Source organism: Cygnus olor, chromosome 1, assembly GCF_009769625.2.
Source record: "Cygnus olor isolate bCygOlo1 chromosome 1, bCygOlo1.pri.v2, whole genome shotgun sequence".
Lineage (NCBI taxonomy): Eukaryota > Metazoa > Chordata > Aves > Anseriformes > Anatidae > Cygnus > Cygnus olor.
In genome coordinates, this window is record NC_049169.1 from 54,103,996 (window position 1) to 54,122,346 (window position 18,351).

An 18,351-nucleotide genomic window follows, 5' to 3' on the forward strand; every position below is an offset into this window, starting at 1 on the left:
AAACTTGTGATTCCCGAGAGGGGTCTGTTTTACAGGCCCTTTGAAAATGATGCCCTTTCAAGTAATTCAAGTAAGGCACCCAGAGTAATTAGTCAGTCTTAAATTTGCTTAAAATATAGCCTAAATAACGAGTCTTTGCAGACTCGTACCCTTCATTGCTTCATTTATGTCTCTTACGTGTGAATTTCATGACAGACCAAAGAAGAATGCTCAGTGAAATATCATTGCGAAAACATTGGCACCACATTAAAAGGTTCTTTCTTCAGTGAAGAAAAAACATTTTAGCAGATCTGCTCTAAACATGATTTAAAATTATTTCTCTCCAAGCCATGGTATCATTTACCCATACCTGCCAACTGGAAATAACCACACATAGGGAAATGTTTAAACCATTACTTGTCTGGGCCATTTTTAATGAGAAGATCAGATGTGAGACAAATTGTGATACTTAAAGCAAAGTCCCATTTTTAACCTGAGAAGTACGGGAGATGACTAAGGCCCCTGTTCCTTCTGAAGGCATCTGAGTCACAACAGCTTTGCTCCTAATTTCTGCCGTTCAGAATAGACATTTTAGCTTTCCACTGAGAATGTGCAGGTCTCCTGTACTCTTTCATGTCTCTACCATGTAAACCCTGTCTGTGAAAGCATTTATGTACTTATCCTGTTCCGCTGTCATCTGCTGCTGTACATAGCTATAGCGGACCCCATGTCTCCCTCTTGAGTTCGTTACTCAGGAAACCAGCCCTGCACAGCCCTTTATCATGATTTAACAAAAATTAAAACTGGGAATCCAGAGGATGATTTGGCGCTGAATTAAATGAGCTGGCGTGCTCTCTCCACGGGAAATGCTGGTTGGCTTCTAGCCTGTATTTCCCATCTGGAGAGCCTTATCATGCTTGAAAGAATTGCAGTGGTTATGGTTGTACCTAACATTAGCATTATAGCTTGAGTCAGGTAGGTGCTTTTGAAGTCAAACTCCTGATTGCACGTGCCTGCTGTACCTTGCTTTGCACCACAAAAAGCTCACAGAATTTGAGAGTTGTATTAAATTGTGATGAAACTAAACTGAAGAATATTCTGCCTGCAGCTAGTACTCATTTGGTCCATGAGACCAGACTAGGGCTCATCTGACACACCACCTCCTGTTTCACTTTCACATACAGAGTGTGGATGTCAGTTCCTCAGTATCAACTGTTTTTCTTGGCAGATTTGCTTTTATTATGCTATCCCAGATGTTCATTTGAATGTAGCCTTTAATTCTGTTCAGTTCCTGGATCTCATCACCAAACAGACCTGCAAAAATCCATGAACCAAGAATGGAGGAAGTAAAAGTTCTTGTTTTACATTAAAACCTATCTGTTGTGCAAGCTCACTTCAGTACTTTTAGTTCTCCTGAATGCAATACCATTCTTAGGTGGTGTTTGGATTGAGCTTGTGAATTGTAAATAAGAAGTTGTATTTCAGGCTTCCTTCCACACAAGGCTTTTGGACAGCGTAAACCTGAGGAGTGGGAGAATATGTGTTTGTAAAGGAGCTGATGCTCACAGTAAAGAGCCTGAGAGAGTCACACTGTTCCTGCTTTGCTTGTTCGAAACAGAGCAGGGAATTGCTTTCTTTGTTCCCATGTGGAATTTTGTTTATACGGTAGGGAGGAAAGGCAAACGTTTCAACAATTTTATACCAAGTACACTTAATCTTGCTTGAGTAACCTTTCCAGCCCACCAACCACCTACAGCAGGGCTACGCTTCACTAAAGGATTAGTGTATTGTAGATAGAAATAAAACATTTATAAGCAGTGACGGAGGACTCAAAATAATTTAGTTTAATGCTTCATTAATTCTTCTTGCTTTTCTGTTATCACTTTGCATAACCTTTTACTAGTAGCAGGATTCATTAGTTGAAGGTTAAAATCCTGTATTGCCTGTAGGAAGGAGGTGATAAGCAAGTCTTCATCTGCATCGGACATGCCTGTGGTTTGAACTAGGACTGTATCTAGAAACAAGGAGAGTTTTCATACTTATTCAGGTTTTGGCCTATTTTCTGATAGTGCCAATAGAAAAGCTCTTTGACTATTTGCATTTTTTTTTTGTAACTATGCAGAAGTGATTTTCTTATTCTCTTAAAATGCAAACTAAACAAAAACTCCTTCAGTGCTCAACTGAACCCTGTCTTGCTGTGGGAGAACAGACAGAAGCTGTCAGTGTCAAATTTAAGTTACAGCTCTTGTAAGGTTTTTGCTTTGTTTTGTTAGAATTACAAGCCCAGTTTTCCACCCTTGAAAAGAATGTTTAGCACAACAGCTAATATTCATCTGAGCAGAAAGACACGTGGAAAGTATCTTCAGCTACAATTTTAGGGGAAAGACATTTGGCCGGTGTAGCAATATTCTGCCTTGCAAAACATGTTTTGCTTTTTCTGTTTGTTTTCTGTGCCTGTTTTAAAGCTTCACATGCCCCTTGTTTTATCAGCCGGGGACTGTGATCTTTGGCTTCTCTTTGCAGACACAAAATAGAGCCAATTAAGGCTTTCGTGTGGCGCAGTCCTGCAGGGAAGCTGCTGTTGTGACCATTAGATTCACCAAGCAGATGAAGCAGAAGTTGAAAATTGTTTCTGGGAATGTGCTTTGTGTTGCTCTATGCATTGCTTTGTGCATATGTGAAAGGTGATGGAGGCAGCCTTTGAAAAGGGCATTGTCTGAACTGAGAGCTAAGAGGAGGGGAGCTGCAGCACAGGTAGAGATTTCCATGTGCTTCTTTCTTGCTTCGGTGTATTTGCTGCTTCCCAGTTTTGAGCCCACATGCAATCACTTTGGCTGTGTATTTGGGTTCTAGGATGCCATATACACAGAGTGTGTGAATGTATGTAGAAGGCAGATGTTAAAAAAAGAAAAAAATGCGGCTGTTCTCTCCAGCATACAATACTCAGCTCAAGTCCTTGTAAACTTTCTAATTCCTACTGGCAATTTGGGGTTTTCATCCCATGAACCCTCTGAGCTAGTGCTTGCTTCGCTGTGGCAGTTCAGAGAATCAGAGAGTCCTACAACGGTTTGGGTTGGAAGGGGCCTTTAAGGCCACCTGGTTTCAACCCCCTGCCACGGGCAGGAACACCTCCCACCAGACCAGGTTGCCCAAAGCCCCATCCAGCCTGGCCTTGGACACTACCAGGGACAGGGAACCCACAGCTTCTCTGGGCAACCTGTGCCAGTGCCCCACAGCCCTCGTAGTAAAGAATTTCTTCCTAACGTCTAATGTAAATGCAGGAGTCTAATCTTCATGCAGGAGTGCATCTGGCGTTACCTCTCTCTGCTGGGACCAGTACTGATTTACAGTATTTTGTCTTCTCTTGTCACAGCAACTGTTTAGTGCAAATCACTCAATAATTGGAAATAGAGCCTCTCCTCATGCTGGGCAGTTAGATTGTAGTCGGGATAGAATCCAGAAAGGGGGGAATTTGTGCTGTTTTTCTGATTTGTCTGTTTTTACAGGCTGCCGCGCTGAGGTTTGCTGTAGGTGTGAATTACCAACGCTCCAGTGCAGTTTCCTACTTGGACGTTCAGCCTGTTGGTTACTTGAATGTTTTGGTATACGACATTTGTGAATCCCGTGCCGCTGGGTTTCAGACTCTCCTGAGGAGGGTATACTTTATCTCTGCACCACACCAGGGGAGCACACGGTGGTTCAATAGAAACATGTTGCATGATTAGGAATGGGGGTAAGGCAGTAGGCAGTTAATCATAATCTCAAAAGGCTTTCATATCATTAGGCACTTTTTTATTTCTAGCCATAAGGTTAATGGAGAAAAGTTAATATCTGTTCTAAAACAAAAATGGTGTTCCCTTTTTCTGGGGAGAGGGGGCAAGAGACATTGCTCAGAATTAATTCTAAAGGCGTTGCCACTTGCTGGGGACACTTAGAAAGTGATTTCAAGATAGAGAACACAGGCTATGTTTTGGCCTAAAGTAATTCTAGGATACAGACCACATTTATGTTTTGGCCTATCAGTAATCATATATGCAGAGCCTGTAAGAGGCCTTCTGCATCCGTTACAAGAAAACAGTTGAGGTACTGATTTCAGTAAGCAAAATGTTTGCAATTTTAAACTTGCAACTTCTCAATACAATGCATGGGGCAGTAGTTGAGGGAGGCCAGTCCTTTGTGGATATTGTTGACTCCTGATTCCTGCTACGAACAATAGCTACAGTAGACCATACTGAAGTGTTGTCAAAACAAAACAAAAACATCTGGCTTTTAAATTTGTTTAACTGTGTTAATTGCTAAATAGGATCATCTGTTGATCTATGTCAAGGAAAGGAAAGGTAGTGAGCTGTTAGAGCACAGACAGTTACCTAAACGTGCAGTATTTTTCACAACAGGAAGTGTTCTGCAGTCATGTCGGTGACTTCAGGTGCAATTCGTAATGTCTCCACAATATTTCATCTTATACATAAAGGCCGTGATAGAAGATGAGCAGCTATGCCTGCGTGGAGTTTTATTAATTTGGAAGTGTTGCCGTGTGGCTATGCAGGAGCCAGTTCAGAATTGTAGTGTTATATTTGAATTGCAGAGAAACCAATTGCTTTAATCCCCCCAAAGCGCTCTTCCTGCTTCGAGTATCTGTGCCGTGTAACGTGCTCTGGCATTCTCTTGCTTCTTTACATATCAGGATGTCGAAGTGATGTTCCTTGTATTTTTTGGAAGTGTATCTATAGTAACAAAAATACAAATTTATACTTCCCTACCACCTCGTTTCTGCTCTTGTGCCCACTGGTGCTGCTTCTGTCTCATACTGTATTCCCACAAACAGAACCAGCTGAAATTGTGCTTCCATTTAGGATAAGGAGTTAAAAACAAATGTATGCTCTGTGAATATCGTTACTCCCAGACTTTTTTTAATAAAAAAGCCAAACCCATCGAACTTTAAAGATATATATTTAACTACTCCACTTAATCTCTTGTATTTCCCGGTTCATTGTGTATAGAATGAAATCTCAAACAGAGAGGCTGCAGCGCGACTTTTGCTCCGATGTCCTGCTCTGAGAGCAGAACTGGAACACTGAGCAGGTATTGTAAAACAAACAGAGCTGTGGAGGACACTTCCAGGTGTGTTTCTGTTTGTGGCATCTCACACAGAAATCTGTAACTGTTTTTCTTTTAATTTGATTATCTACCTGCAGCTCGTCTCCTGGAAGTTATTTGCTCGTTCTTTGACTTTGATCTCTTCTCTTGAAGCCTGATTTCAAAGGCTTGAGGCTTCGCGTGGAGAAGGGAGCCTGTAGATTTAAGCTGAGAGCCTCGTTGCAAGAGGCCTAATAACAGCACCTGGTTTGTTCATGTTTTCAGATAGCTGTATGTGTTTGTTTTCCACGCGCTTGTATCATCTGTGATTAATAAGAGATGGTTGGAGCAGGAAAGTTCATTGTGTTAGCCGTGGAAATGTGCTGTTTGCCCTTTCTGAAGTTGCAGAAAGAAAAGGCTGTGCTCAGGGTTTTGGCAGGCTGCATTTAGTCCCTGATCCCTGCAACAATAATGTATTTAACTCTGACGGTTGTTTGCAAGAGAAGCATAATAATTCAGGGGAGCAAAACTTTGTCTGCGATACAATTCTTTTTCCTTCGCGTTCCCACTGTCTGTTTGGGCTTATTCTTACTTGGAAGCTGGGAATGGTCTGTCCTATTCTTCTCACTGCCCCACGTCTTGGCTCTCCATAAAGCTGTCAGAAGAGTTTGCGAAGGGGCAATTAGCCATCCAAGAAACAGGCATGGAGTTTGGTGTAGGAATGGGTAAATTGAGGGGTTCCCCTTAGAAGTTCCTTATCTCCCTTTTCCTCTTGAGTTTGGAGGTGGAATAATAATAATTGCAGTGAAGCTTTCTATTATCTCCTTTGTTTTTTCAGTTCAGGTATCTGTGATGTCTTTTGAATGCAGAATTACTGTGGATGCGCAGAGCGGGCTGTACATTATCTGTATTTGCCCTAAATGTTCTTGGACTGGAAGCTGTAGCAAGTCACTCATAGATCTGATAACTGTTACCACGGGTGACAATTTCCATTTTGCTCCTCCTGAGGGTGAGCCTTCTGAGAAATTACACAGATCTCTGACAGTTCAAATTAACTCCGCCTGGCCCTCGAAACTTCTTTGTGTTTTCTCTCAGTTCTTTCACGCTGGCTGTGACGGGCAGGCTTTTCACATTGCTGAAGCTAACAAAAGTCTGACATTTCAGCTGGGTCTTAAAGGAGGAATGGCTGTGGTACAGCCACGAGGCCGAGCTGGGGCAGCATCCCGCAGTCCCACCTGTGTGATGCTGTGCAACCAGGGCGGCCCCACCTCGGGGGGCTGAGGAGCAGGTTTGGGGGGTCTCACAGGGCGTGGGGTGGCAGGAGGAGGCGGGACGTCTGGCTTCCACAACACGTGGCCTGTCTTCTGCTGCCACTTGGGATAGCTCAGTAACGAGAGTCTCCGTAACACCACGGCACCATAACTATGGTGCCATGCTTTGGTGGTGGTTGAATTTTCGGAGTTTGTCATACTTCTGGGCTTGAATAATCAGTTTACTGATTGCGGCTTTTTTTCCTGATCCTTAAATTGATGCTCAGATCTTAGCCTTAATGCAAGGGTTTTTATCCATGCCAGGGGTATGAAATCAGCAAGAATTATCAGGCTTGATCAGGTTTGTGTCCCAAATGGGAAATTCACCGGAGCTACGTAAAAAGAAGAGTACTGATGGAGATCTCTTCATCACCTGTGTATTTCCCACCTGTTTCATATTTCTACAGCGTCCTGCTCTCTGGTGCTGCCCTGCTAGCAAGATGACAGCTCCTTCCGTGCTGGTGACCCAATTTTTGAATGCTTTTGTCCTCCGTGCTTTGAGAAATGCTTTTTGGAAGTGGGGTGAGGACAAATGGGAAGAAAGTGCCAACAGCCTTGATCTGTGGTTCAAAATATGTGTGTCTTACCAAATGCTACGCAAAATGCTTCAGGGTGGGAGCCCCACCCTGAACTGACAGAGGAAGTCATGAGCATATTTGCAGCTCTTTATCTCATCTTTTTACGAAAGCATATAGTAAACACGAGAGAGACTAGAATTTGGTTCAGAGAGGGGGTGAAGAGCTGCAGTGGTAGGCCTTGCCTTTCTGAGTTAGTCTAAAGTTGGTTTTGGACAGGACATGAGCTTCTCTTTGACATAGCAAAGAAAGATTTTAATTTTCCTTCATGAGCTGATCTAAGTGAAAAGCAGGATACTTGATTCAGTCTTTCAAATTTAGCTGTAGTTTTCCACAAACACTGCCCGTCGTCTGACCAGCTGATTTGCAGTTCAGATATTGCCTATGAAGAACATTGCCTGTGTTGTCCGTGAAGTGCTCGATACTGTGTGTGACCAAGGAAAGCTCCCTTGCTGTCTCTTCCCTGTGTACAGGTCTGATAGACAATTCTGATCCTGAAATCTTACCCGATTTCAGAAGGTTTTGCAGCCTCCCTAGGCACTTGAGCTATGAGGATCTCTGAAGACCCTTTTGCGTTATTTGGCTCCTTGCAAATCTTGGTGTCTTCCATCAACTGCAGAAGCAAATGCAGAGCGTATGGCTACTTTGACCTTCCTCTCTGAGCGGTTGGATCCTTCCATCCCCTTCCTCTGCTATGTTTCGTTCTTAGAGCAGTTCTGATTCCACTTATTTCTCACACTGGGTAACAGGAACTCAAGTATCTTTATATGACTGTCCTTGAAAGCTTTGCAAGGTGTAAATTTACTTTTGTATGCTGCAGGGTAAATAAACCCCGAGCAGAAAATGTTTGGACCATTTTGCCCAGCTTTTTGTCTCTGCCGTTATATTGGAGATTTGGGTTTGATTCCTGAGCCTTGATTTCCCGAGTCACCTTCCTTACAGGCAGCACCACCTGGGCACTTTGCAGCAGTATCGCCCTTCACTCACACATTATCGTCTTCAAAACACGACTTGGACTGAGGGAACACTGAAGATAACTTCAGCACTGCAGTTTTGGACCTAGTTTCACAGGAATTAATACATCAGCTTGAAGCAAGGATGAGTGATTTCCATCTCTGTGCTTTGTATGAAAGGCATTTGTCATCGTAGACGCTCCTGTGTAGCTGCTGCTTCACTTTGGGGGTCAGACGGAAGGCCAGCAGTTGCAATGCCTAGCTGCAAACAACCATTTCTGCAGCAGGGTGGAGGCGCGACGCAGTTGCATCACTCATCTCCAGGGAGCTTTCTCTTGGTAGCTGAGGACGTGACCACAGAGATCGTAACGCTTCAGGAATTCTGTGAGGAAGCATCAGAACTGTCCGCAAGTAGCAGAGAGAATAAAAAACCGGAATGTGTGTGGTAGGAGCTTCCTGAGGTCCTTGCTAGCCAGCCCAACAGTGGTGGGAAACTCGTGTCCCGCTGTCAGTCGTCTAAAGCTGGTGCTTGTTCTCCTGGCAGTTGGCGCTGCAACTCACCGCGTGGCTGAGTGCGACAAAACCATGTACACCTCTGTCCCAGACACTTCTGGTGATGGTGGTATCCCTTCGATTCCCCCAGGAAGCCACGTGTAACGCCTGCTGCGTGGGACGTGGTGCTGAGAGCCGTTTGCTCCTTCAGGCTGTTCCCCAAGGTAGAAGGGGCAGTCTGCAGGCTCTGGGGCCGTGCTTCAGCATCATGGGGGCTCCCGCTGCAGCACGGGCTTCAGCCTCAGCCTCTCCTTTCTGGCTTTGTCTGCCTGTGCAGCTTTTGCTCAGTTTTGCTGACACAATTATTTGTGGAGCCGGGCTGTAAACGAGCATACCGATCCAGGTTAAAATAACTCTTTGAAAACAACTGTGATCTGAGGCCGCAAACTGTTGTGTCAGCATAACTGAGGGCTAGCAGGCTTTGTCCCAGGCCCAAGTGCAGGAGCGAGGGCAGAAAGTGGAAACTCAATTTATAGGGGATGAAAATATCATGCATACATCACGTACAGACAAAAGCAGAAGGGCAGGCAAAGGTACTCCTAACTGAAAGGGGGCCTGGTGGAAATTTCTTCTGCATTCTTCAATATCTCAGTACCAGAGAACTAGGAATTTTTGTTTTCCTGCATATAATGGAAAACAAAAACTACCAACAGCTAACGCTGCTGTTGTAGTCTGACAAGTTCTTCTTTCTCTGGCAGCAGTGTATTGTCAGCAGGGGCTCCCCCAAGTTGTGCTAGCAAAGCTAGTGAGGTTGGTCGTGCAGTTAGCAAGGTCAGGATTCACACTGAGTTAAATAGCACCCCATTTGGGGAGGGGCACTTGCCATAGGGAGGAGGCAGTCACTTTTTGGTGACAGACCCTAAGGTCTGTGTCTGATACTATTCACTACTTTCAGTAATTCAATTTAAACAAGGGAATCGCATGTGTATTTTTTAAGCTGGCAGGTTAGGAAGCTGGGAGGAAGGCAGGATGGGGGCTCACAATATTCTGGAGAAGTTGAGAAATAAAATGTTGGGGGTGGGGAGAAAAATGCAGAATTTCTGCCTTTTGGTACATCCAGCCAGTGGCATGAACTGAGGATGGAGAATCCTGGCTGGAGAGCAGCTCCGCAGAAGAGGATCAGAGACCTTTCACAGTTTGTGAGCCAAGCACAAGTAAACAGCGTTACATGTTTCATGCACACGAGAAAAGGCAAACAGACTGACACGTATAACTGAGAAGTCTTATTTAATAATCTTTAGCTCTGTGAAACACTGATAAAGCCTAGGCTGGAATATATACCCAATTTTGGACACTGACTTCAAGAAAAATGCAGATCAACTGGAGAAAGTCCAGCAGAGAATAAACAAGCAAAGGTCTGGGAAATGTTATCTATAAAGGAAGGATGAAATAACTGGATTTGTTCATTTTATCCAGCAGAAGACTCTAAGAGAACCTAAGTTTTCAAATGTATAGGGATAAACTCAAATGGGAAGAAAATAGGTTGTTCTCTGTAATTATTGCAGGCAAGGCAAGGAATAATGAGTATAAATTGTAGGAAGGGAAATACAGTTTAGGCATTCAGAAAGGTTTTCAAGTAGTAAGCTCTGGGATAATTTCTCTGCAATAATACTGCGTTTTTCCATTAGTGGTCTTCAAGAACAGGTTAGACAACCCACCGTAAGGAACAGCCTGGTATATTTTCTCCAGCCTGTGCAGTCAGAAAGGATTAGGTGCTTGGAGTTTCTTCATTTTGTGGGGTCATACTTGCTGCTTTAGGTACCAGGGGCGGTGCATGCACGCCCTGTCTCGGTAGCAGGAGCCCTGCCCCATGCCTGCCTACCTCCACGCCTTGTGCCAGGGGTTACCAATGCTTCTGGTCCGCCGGCTACGGTGCTCGTTTGGGCGTACAGTCGAAATGGGCCAGAATACCTGGCGTCTCTGAGAACAGCAGAGCTTTGTCAGTGGGGATAATCTCCAGTGAAATGGATAAAGAAGCACTCGGGCGAGCAAGCCAGCAGGGTACGGGGCAGGAGTAGCTGCAGGGCTGGGTGCCAGGGGGCCGGGAAGGACGGCGGTGGGAGCTGGCAGAGGCTCGTGTCTGCACACCTGAGCTGCCGAAACCAGCCAGCGCTGGGCACCCTCTGCCTCCCAGCTTCAGTCTTCTGCAGAGAGATTTGGTGGTTCCTTGTTTTCTTCCATTTGCTCCAGTAAAGTATTCGTCGTTTCATGGCCAGCAGAATGTGCAAGGCTCAGTTAACTTCAGACAGAGCAGGGTTTTACAACAGACACCCTCTTCTGACATGGCAGCCCCGTCCTAGATTGCTGAGGGAAGCAGGGAAGGATTTGTGCCCTCTTGACATTTCCAGAGGTCAAATATGAAGTCCTCTGTCGTGTTGCCAGCACAGAGAGCTCCAGCCCCGTGCTTGTTTCCAGAGAGCCGGTCATGAGAGACTGACATTGTTTTTGCAAGGGTCTTCCCGTAGCAGTTTTGCATTACTTACTATTTAATGTGTATTTGATTTGGGGGAGGGGTTTTCTTTTTTTTTTCTTTCTTTGACTCAGGGATCCTTTTCGTCTTGTTTTATTCTTCCGTATTGAAGATTTTCCTGGACTACCTGTGAAATCAGCTGAACGCCTGCAGTTCTTTTCCTGACCGTTTGCCGTGGCCAGGGAAATGTCACTTAAAGTTCATGTCCTGCCTCACACTGACGGCAGAGGTAGGAAGGGGAGAGTGAAGAATTACTGCCGTGCCGGCACATTCTAGGGGGAGAGGGATTTGGAGGACTCAAGAAGAGGCTTGCTGCGCTTGTCTCCAGCGTAGATTTTTATGCTTATTTATCTATCGCCTGGTATCTTTGCCCAGGATTGCCTGAGCTTAAAGAAGCTTTTATTTCACTTTTCTGTGGTACGTGTACAGTGAGAGAAACGTGTGTTTAAGTTCAAGCTTATGCATATATTCACAAGCAGTCCGTGGGGCTTGAAAAGAGCATTTCCCAGCAGGATTTGCTCCTTGCTGTTCATGACAGTGTGGTGGCCAAACTGCACGGTTGTTCATGTCTCAGGCGGCTTTTGTTATTTTTTCAGTTATTGCAAAACCATCTCTCTACCCTTACATTACTTATCCCAAAGTGCAATCAGTGCACTCCCATTTGCCAGCTTGCATAACTTTCCCTGGTGATTTCTCCGGGCTTGTATGAAATTTGATTGTATGAAACCATCTTTAATCTGAACAGGAACTGTTTTGTCCCATCATTTGTGTACTCACTCACTATGGTTAGTGCTCAGTTATTGCTTAGTTACTCTACAAATTATTCTTCATTCACTGCTGCAGTATGAATCTCATTATGGGGCACTGGTGTGTTCATAATTCCTAACATATTGACTGACTTGTACTTTTTACCCCATTTATGTAAATGTAGAGGGACTCTGCCTATACTTCACAGGAGGTATTTCTGTCTTAACATTTTGTCTTTGTTGGCTCTGCATTTTATTCCGTAGGAAAGTTCAGAAGCTTACACATGCATTGGAAGTAGCTTCCTACATTGCATCTAAGCAAGGTTTTTTATTTTTGAATGGCCTTTTGATATTTCATTGGGAAGTTACATTTGAGAAATATTTTAATCATTGGTCTCAAGTGAAAAAGAGTACAAGTAGATCATATTTTGGAGGTCGTAGATGCAACACTTGGACTGCACAAGTTGAGATTTCTGTCTTCAAAAGCCTTGCAACTTGCCTTAAAAGCTGAAGGATTTTTTAACATTGGTGCTTATCTTGGTGGTAATTTAGAAACTCCATCGGGCAGTTTTAAATGTAAATATTTCATAAATGTGAAAGGAAATGAGTTCTGTGCCCTTCAGCCGGTTTGAATACAAGCCGCAGTGCGATTGTTTCAGAAAACAAGTGGCTTGTGGATTTGGGAAACTATGAGGGGCAAGTGACACTTCTCATTGCTCAGTTAGAAGTAATGTCACCCCCTTTCTCCAGTTTTACTGTGGGACGTGAGCTTTGTGTGCTGCAGAGGAGCCAGGCAGAGTGAGAGATTCCTCCAGGGTTGGTACGGTCCTGGACAGCAGAGGATCGGTTTCTTAAAACCTGATCCATTTTGGCTCTGCTTTTTTACTAGGCCCGAGGGGGCGAGGAGGTCTCTTAAATGGAGGGCTGCTGTTAATTCCTCAAGTCTTGGTTATCTGTCAACAGGCAGATGTACTTTCCTGTTCAAGTGTTCCTGTTGTCCTGATAGTTTCTGTTACACGGAATATATACGTCCTGCTGTGGACCTACAGAATTTGTAACCAGCCCTTGCCTGTACACAAAACACAGGTGCAGATTAATGAAAGACTTGCAGCTTCCTTTGACATTAAAAGGTAGCAAAGAGGATTTACAGTTCATTAGGATCCTCCCCCCTCCTTCCAACCATTTCACGCATCTCTTCGGTGTTTTGGTGCCATTCGCTTACTTAAGGGTCCTGGGTATTTTACACCATGCTGAAACTTGTGAAAGGCATTTGCTGGGGGGCGATTTTTGACTCGTGTTCATGGCCCCCACTTGGTGAGCAGTGGTTAGCTCTACTAGAAGTGTAGCCCAAATGATTCTCTTCAGTAGCCCACAAAAAATCCAGTTCCTGTAGCTCCTTTGCTGTCAAGCAGAGCATGTCAGTTCACATTGCTTTATACCAGCTGGAGATCTGGTCCAGCGTGTTGACAGATGCAGGAGGCAGTTGCTGTGGTGTATTTGTTAATTTAGTTGGCCTGAAAGGACATGTGGAGAGAAAACTTCTTCATTCTTACCCATTCTCTAAATGTTTTTCTTTTTTCTCAACAGCTCTGAAAAGCCCAGCTGCATTTCATGAACAAAGAAGGAGTTTGGAGCGGGCCAGGGTAAGATGCAATATACTCTTCAAGGTTTTAGGGAAGTCAGGAGTACTATGTCTTATATTTTGGGCATCCTGTAGCTGTTGATGCGATGCAGAAGGAAGTCATTCATACTCTGGATATAACACAATGCTGTGCAGGCACGGATGTATTGGATGGGGTGTTCTTTAGCTTATATGTGGTGGTGGTTACCCCTCAGTGAACTAGTTGTTGACATTGAAGACAGTGTTTGGATTTTCCCTGGAGGTCCCTGATATTCTTCTTCCCCACCGTCCACTTACTTTACATTATTATTATTTTTATTGTGTCTGCTTTGCCCTTAAATGCTTCTATCATGTGAACGTCATTGCAGTAGTTGATTTCCACCTTTGAGGAAAGTGTATGATTTCTTTGTTATGTGCACATGCACCTGTTTATCTAGGAGATATTAGTAGCTGAAAACTTAATTGAGAAGATCCCAGCGCTGAAGTCACACAGGCTTCTGGCTCTGTCGAAAGAGGAAGCCAGGCCTGAGCCAGGCGTCACACTTCACACTGCACCTTTGCCAACTGGGGGTTTCTTGATTTCTGTTCCTCAGAAGGTCTCTGGGGGTAGTGGTTTGTTGGTTTTTTTTCTGATTGGCCTACAGGGGGAATAAAAACTCGTATGACTCTGGGCTAAGTTCTGTTTTAAAAGTGAAAGCAACATAAGACTAAAGAAATGACAGCTGTGATTAAAACCTGTCAGGCAGTGTTGCCACTTTAAACTTGATGGAAGGCTTGGAACAATGAGTTTTGCATCATGACCAGTGTCCCAAAGGCTTTTGTTTCTTCTTCCTCATTTAATAAAACCTTCTTACCAAGCTAATATTTTGGTGTGGGCAACCGAGCAAGTATGGTGCAGTTTTCTGACTGACTTCAATATTAATTTCCTGTAAAGGTCCATTCGGATGGGCAGTACTTAGCAGCCTGTTAGCCACTGCTCCCAGATTCCCGTTCCTGGATGTGTACAGGTTAACAGGCTCAGTCCGGGCAGGGTCATCTCCGTGCATTGCTCTGTAGCACATTCTCCAAAGGCAGAGCTAAAAGCAGCTCTGGAAATGAAATTGGTCTTGTCATAGCATTTAGATTTTGCCTGCCAAGGGAGTGCATGGGGTCTTTAGCTTAACAAACAGCATATCTTGAAACAAATAAGAGTATGCCCAAACCACAAGTCAGCATCAAATGCCAGCAGTATATGAAGGTATTTGCTGTGAACATTGGAACCAATATGTCTGTCCTTTAATGTAAAAAGAAATGTCTTGAATTTCACCCTGACACAAGTTAGTGGTTTTGCATACAAAGCAAAAAGAGGGCTTCAAGTTGTGAGGAAGTCCTTTCCAGTTTCTGTTCCACAGGGCAGCAGAACACTCTTACACTGAGGGGATGTCCAGTGGGAGGTCATCTTCAGAATAAACTCATTCTGTGGGTGCTTTGGGACAGAAAATATGTCCCTTCTCTGGTCAGTGTTTATTGAGATCTCAGAAGTAACTAAAGATGGTTGTTTCTCTTGTTTGTGCTGTCCCAAGATCACCTCACTCCTGTGTCTGGTCAACTAAAATTGGTTTTGCTTGTCTGTTTTTGCTGCAGACAGAGGACTATCTGAAACGGAAAATCCGGTCCAGGCCAGAGAGATCGGAGCTGGTTAGGATGCACATTCTGGAAGGTACGGCACACATGAAACAGAAAGACATCAACAACAAACGTTGTCATATCGACTTGTTTAGTAGCTTTCCATATTGCCTCTGACCCCCAAAACTTTCCTGTAGTTGGGAGTGGGCAGAAGATCATGCCCATAGCATGATTTCTTGGGAGGGCTCCAAAAACCTTTGCATGGAGATTGTCAGAAGAACCTGTTAGGTAAACTCAAATTGTGCAGTTTTGTGCAGCTGAGCAACAATGAAATGGAAGTGGTATGGATTGCTCTTCTTCTAAGGGAAGACACTGTAAAATATCTAGAGTGGGAATAAGGCAGATCTGGTCTAATTAATATGCACCTCAGTTTCAGAGAGGGAGTACTACCCTGCTGCTGAGTGCCTTTGTGTCTTTGGACACAACTGAAAGGGAAAAGGTGAATGAGAATCAGGTGACATTAGTTTGAGAACAGTGAATTTGTCCTATTCTAGAGTCACGGGAGCTACTATAGTACCTTTATAACTTCAGTATATGTAATATCTATGATATATCTGTAATATCTTTTCTGTGTGGTTATCTAGTGATATCTGCAATTATTTTCCTACGCAGTTACCTACCATTGTCTACAGTTACCTTTCTGAACAGAAGTGAAATACTGCTAAAGTGCATAGGTTGACCGTTGCTGGACCGATGCCATTTTATTTACTTTCCCCTGAACAGAGACCTCGGCCGAACCCTCCTTGCAGGCTAAGCAGCTGAAGCTAAAGAGAGCCAGACTGGCAGATGACCTCAATGAGAAGATAGCGCAGAGGCCAGGTCCCATGGAGCTGGTGGAGAAGAACATCTTGCCTGTGGAATCCAGCCTGAAGGAAGCCATTATAGGTGAGGCCAGAGGGGGATCTTTGTGGAAGGTGTTGCCCACAGGTGGCTGTGATTTCCTGTCATTTCACCTTCCTGCTTGAGGGAATGTGATCCCATCATTGGTTTTGTTTTCCTGTTGCAGAATCACAGCCTTTCAGCCCCCAGGATTCTGAAAAACGAAACTCCCTCTGGCACAGATAGTAGTACAGAGTCATTAAATTATGTCTGTGGTCATTAAATTATGAGTGTGGACATCCCGGAATAATATGAAAGTCTTTGCATTCCCTAAAGGCTTGAAAGACTGCTGTAGATTGCATTCCCTGCATTCTCTCCGTGAAAATCTCTCTGGGTATAACACATCAGCAACCTTGGTCAGGGAGAACCCACTGACGGACTCAGATCAGGGAGAGGAGACAGAATATAAACAGGTGTGATGAAACAAAAGCTGTCTGTGAACTTACAAACTTCAGAGAATTCCACCCCTTTAAAAATAAACCAGAACAGATGTAAATCATGCCAGTGCCATTCCAAGGGCTGAAAGGAATGCTGAGGAGTAGCCTGCCCACTGCCTCAGCAGTGCTCTTTCCCATCTCCCTAGGCTGAGCAGTCTGCGTGTGTCTGTGGTTATTTGTCCCCTCAAACACACACAGCTACTTTAAAGACAAATGGGACACAACTGTGAGCAAGGCCGCGTACTCATCATGAAAAACAAAAAGGACAGTGCTGTGGGAGGGCCTGGCTTCACTACTGCACAAGAAATGGTTTTGGAAGAGAAAAAGTGAATTTGTGAACTGGAGCGTTAAGAGATGTGGCTTCCTTCTGACTTTGAGAATATCACATCTCCCTGGATTTCGGTTGTTCTTATGTTAGGTGCGAATGATTCCTGCTTACCAGGATTATTTTGAGATAAATTGCTGCTTGTGGGACATGCAGGCAGACAGAAATGCTGAGAGCAGTCAGGGCCCCTCTTAATCCATAGCCCTTGCTGCTTATAAGACTGGAGGACAGTTTGGGATTCTGTCTTGAAGAGTGATTCCGTCTTCCACCACGTAGGATGAACACCAAAGAAACCATGACGCGGCCTTAAACTGTTTGACCTTCTTTTTCCGTGGTGCCAAATGATCAGCAAGTAGGCTGATCATTTGCTGATCCCACAGTTCTGGGTTTGGGCAGGGTTAAGTAGCTGATGTTGTACTTCCTGATCTTGTCTTGCTCGTTCACCCCAGCATTGTTTTATTCTACTGATAGCAGAGATGAATGTAAACACTTTAAATGGGCCCCAATTTGGGCTTCACTCTCTCGTTCTTAGCTGTTGCTTTAAGCACTATTCAGACACAAGTCTCTCCACGCCTTCAGTATCTTTATGAAACATCTAGTGGCAAGTGAAATAATTTCTTATTCCCTTTTGAAGCCCACAGTCGGTGTTTGTATTTTCAGTTGGACAGGTGAACTACCCAAAGGTTGCAGACAATTCCTCCTTTGATGAGGACAGCAGTGATGCCCTCTCCCCCGAACAGCCAGCCAGCCATGAGTCCCAGGGGTCTGTCCCATCGCCGATGGACTCCCGGATTTGTGAGCCTCTCCCTAGCACCACTGGCACATCACTAGCTCAGGTGAGAACGTGGGGGCCTCCTGCAGTGCCTTGGAGCTTCACAGCCGCTGCTGATTTGTGGCAGAGGATCCTGAAATGTGAAGCCGAGGGATCCTTAAAAGGTCACTGGTGGAGCACAGTCTGTGAGATTCACGAGGGGTCTTAGCCCTGCGTGGCACTGATGATGCCCTCTGGTTATTCAGAAGTCCCTGTAGTGGTGCTGTGAGGGGAAGGGGGACAGCCGTTATTTGGTGATGCAGCCTGGGTTTGTGCAACCAGTGCTGGCAAGCAAAGCTGGGGGATACAGGTGTAGGATTTTGATTCCTTTTCTGCCCTAAGAAGTTGTGCTGCTTCTCAGGAACGACTGAGTGGGTTAAAGGAGTCTATTTACTGACTTGAAACCTGTGCTGTTGCCCTTTAAGTGGGCACTTCCCAGCACCCTGTTAAGATACTTCCTTCCTTGTATGTGTGTGCATTATGCCTTTCTCTGTTCCTGCAGGGTACATCCCAATTGCAGATCAGTGCAGACTCCAATGAAACACTTTTCCTACCCGAACAGCCCCCCCCGCCTCTGCCACCTCCACCTCTCCTGCCCCCTAGTCTTACCAATGGAGCGGCTCTTCCTGCTGCCAAGCCCCCACCGACGCTCATTAAGGTACGGTTTTGGATGATCTCTTCATTGGTGTAGTCTGAAAGAAAGTAAGATGGTTACTCTGAAGCGGGTTTGGAGTGGAAAGTGTTACGTTAACAGACACTAAGAAAGGAAGGCTTATATACTCACCTGTGTCATCCTCTGATCCTATCTGTAACCTATTTAAGAGGTTCTTCTGGTCCGTGAGCTGTTCACCTTCTGTAAAATGGGTCCCGAATGCAAAATGTTTTGAACCAAATCAGTATTACCTATAAGAAGAGACACTGACTCTGCCCTGGATGGACAAGTGGTCTGGCA

General features: G+C 44.6%; 1 protein-coding gene across 5 annotated transcripts in view; it reads left to right on the forward strand.

Annotated features, from left to right (window-relative positions):
• Positions 1–18,351, forward strand: part of MRTFA (myocardin related transcription factor A) — a 93,940-nt gene that overhangs the window by 68,149 nt on the left and 7,440 nt on the right. For all 5 annotated transcript variants that reach the window (XM_040558702.1, XM_040558683.1, XM_040558694.1 and 2 more), the window contains 5 exons: positions 13,249–13,304; positions 14,906–14,981; positions 15,671–15,832; positions 17,249–17,424; positions 17,902–18,057. In XM_040558702.1, the coding sequence (XP_040414636.1) occupies positions 13,249–13,304; positions 14,906–14,981; positions 15,671–15,832; positions 17,249–17,424; positions 17,902–18,057 (626 nt within the window). The remainder of the gene's footprint in view (positions 1–13,248; positions 13,305–14,905; positions 14,982–15,670; positions 15,833–17,248; positions 17,425–17,901; positions 18,058–18,351) is intronic.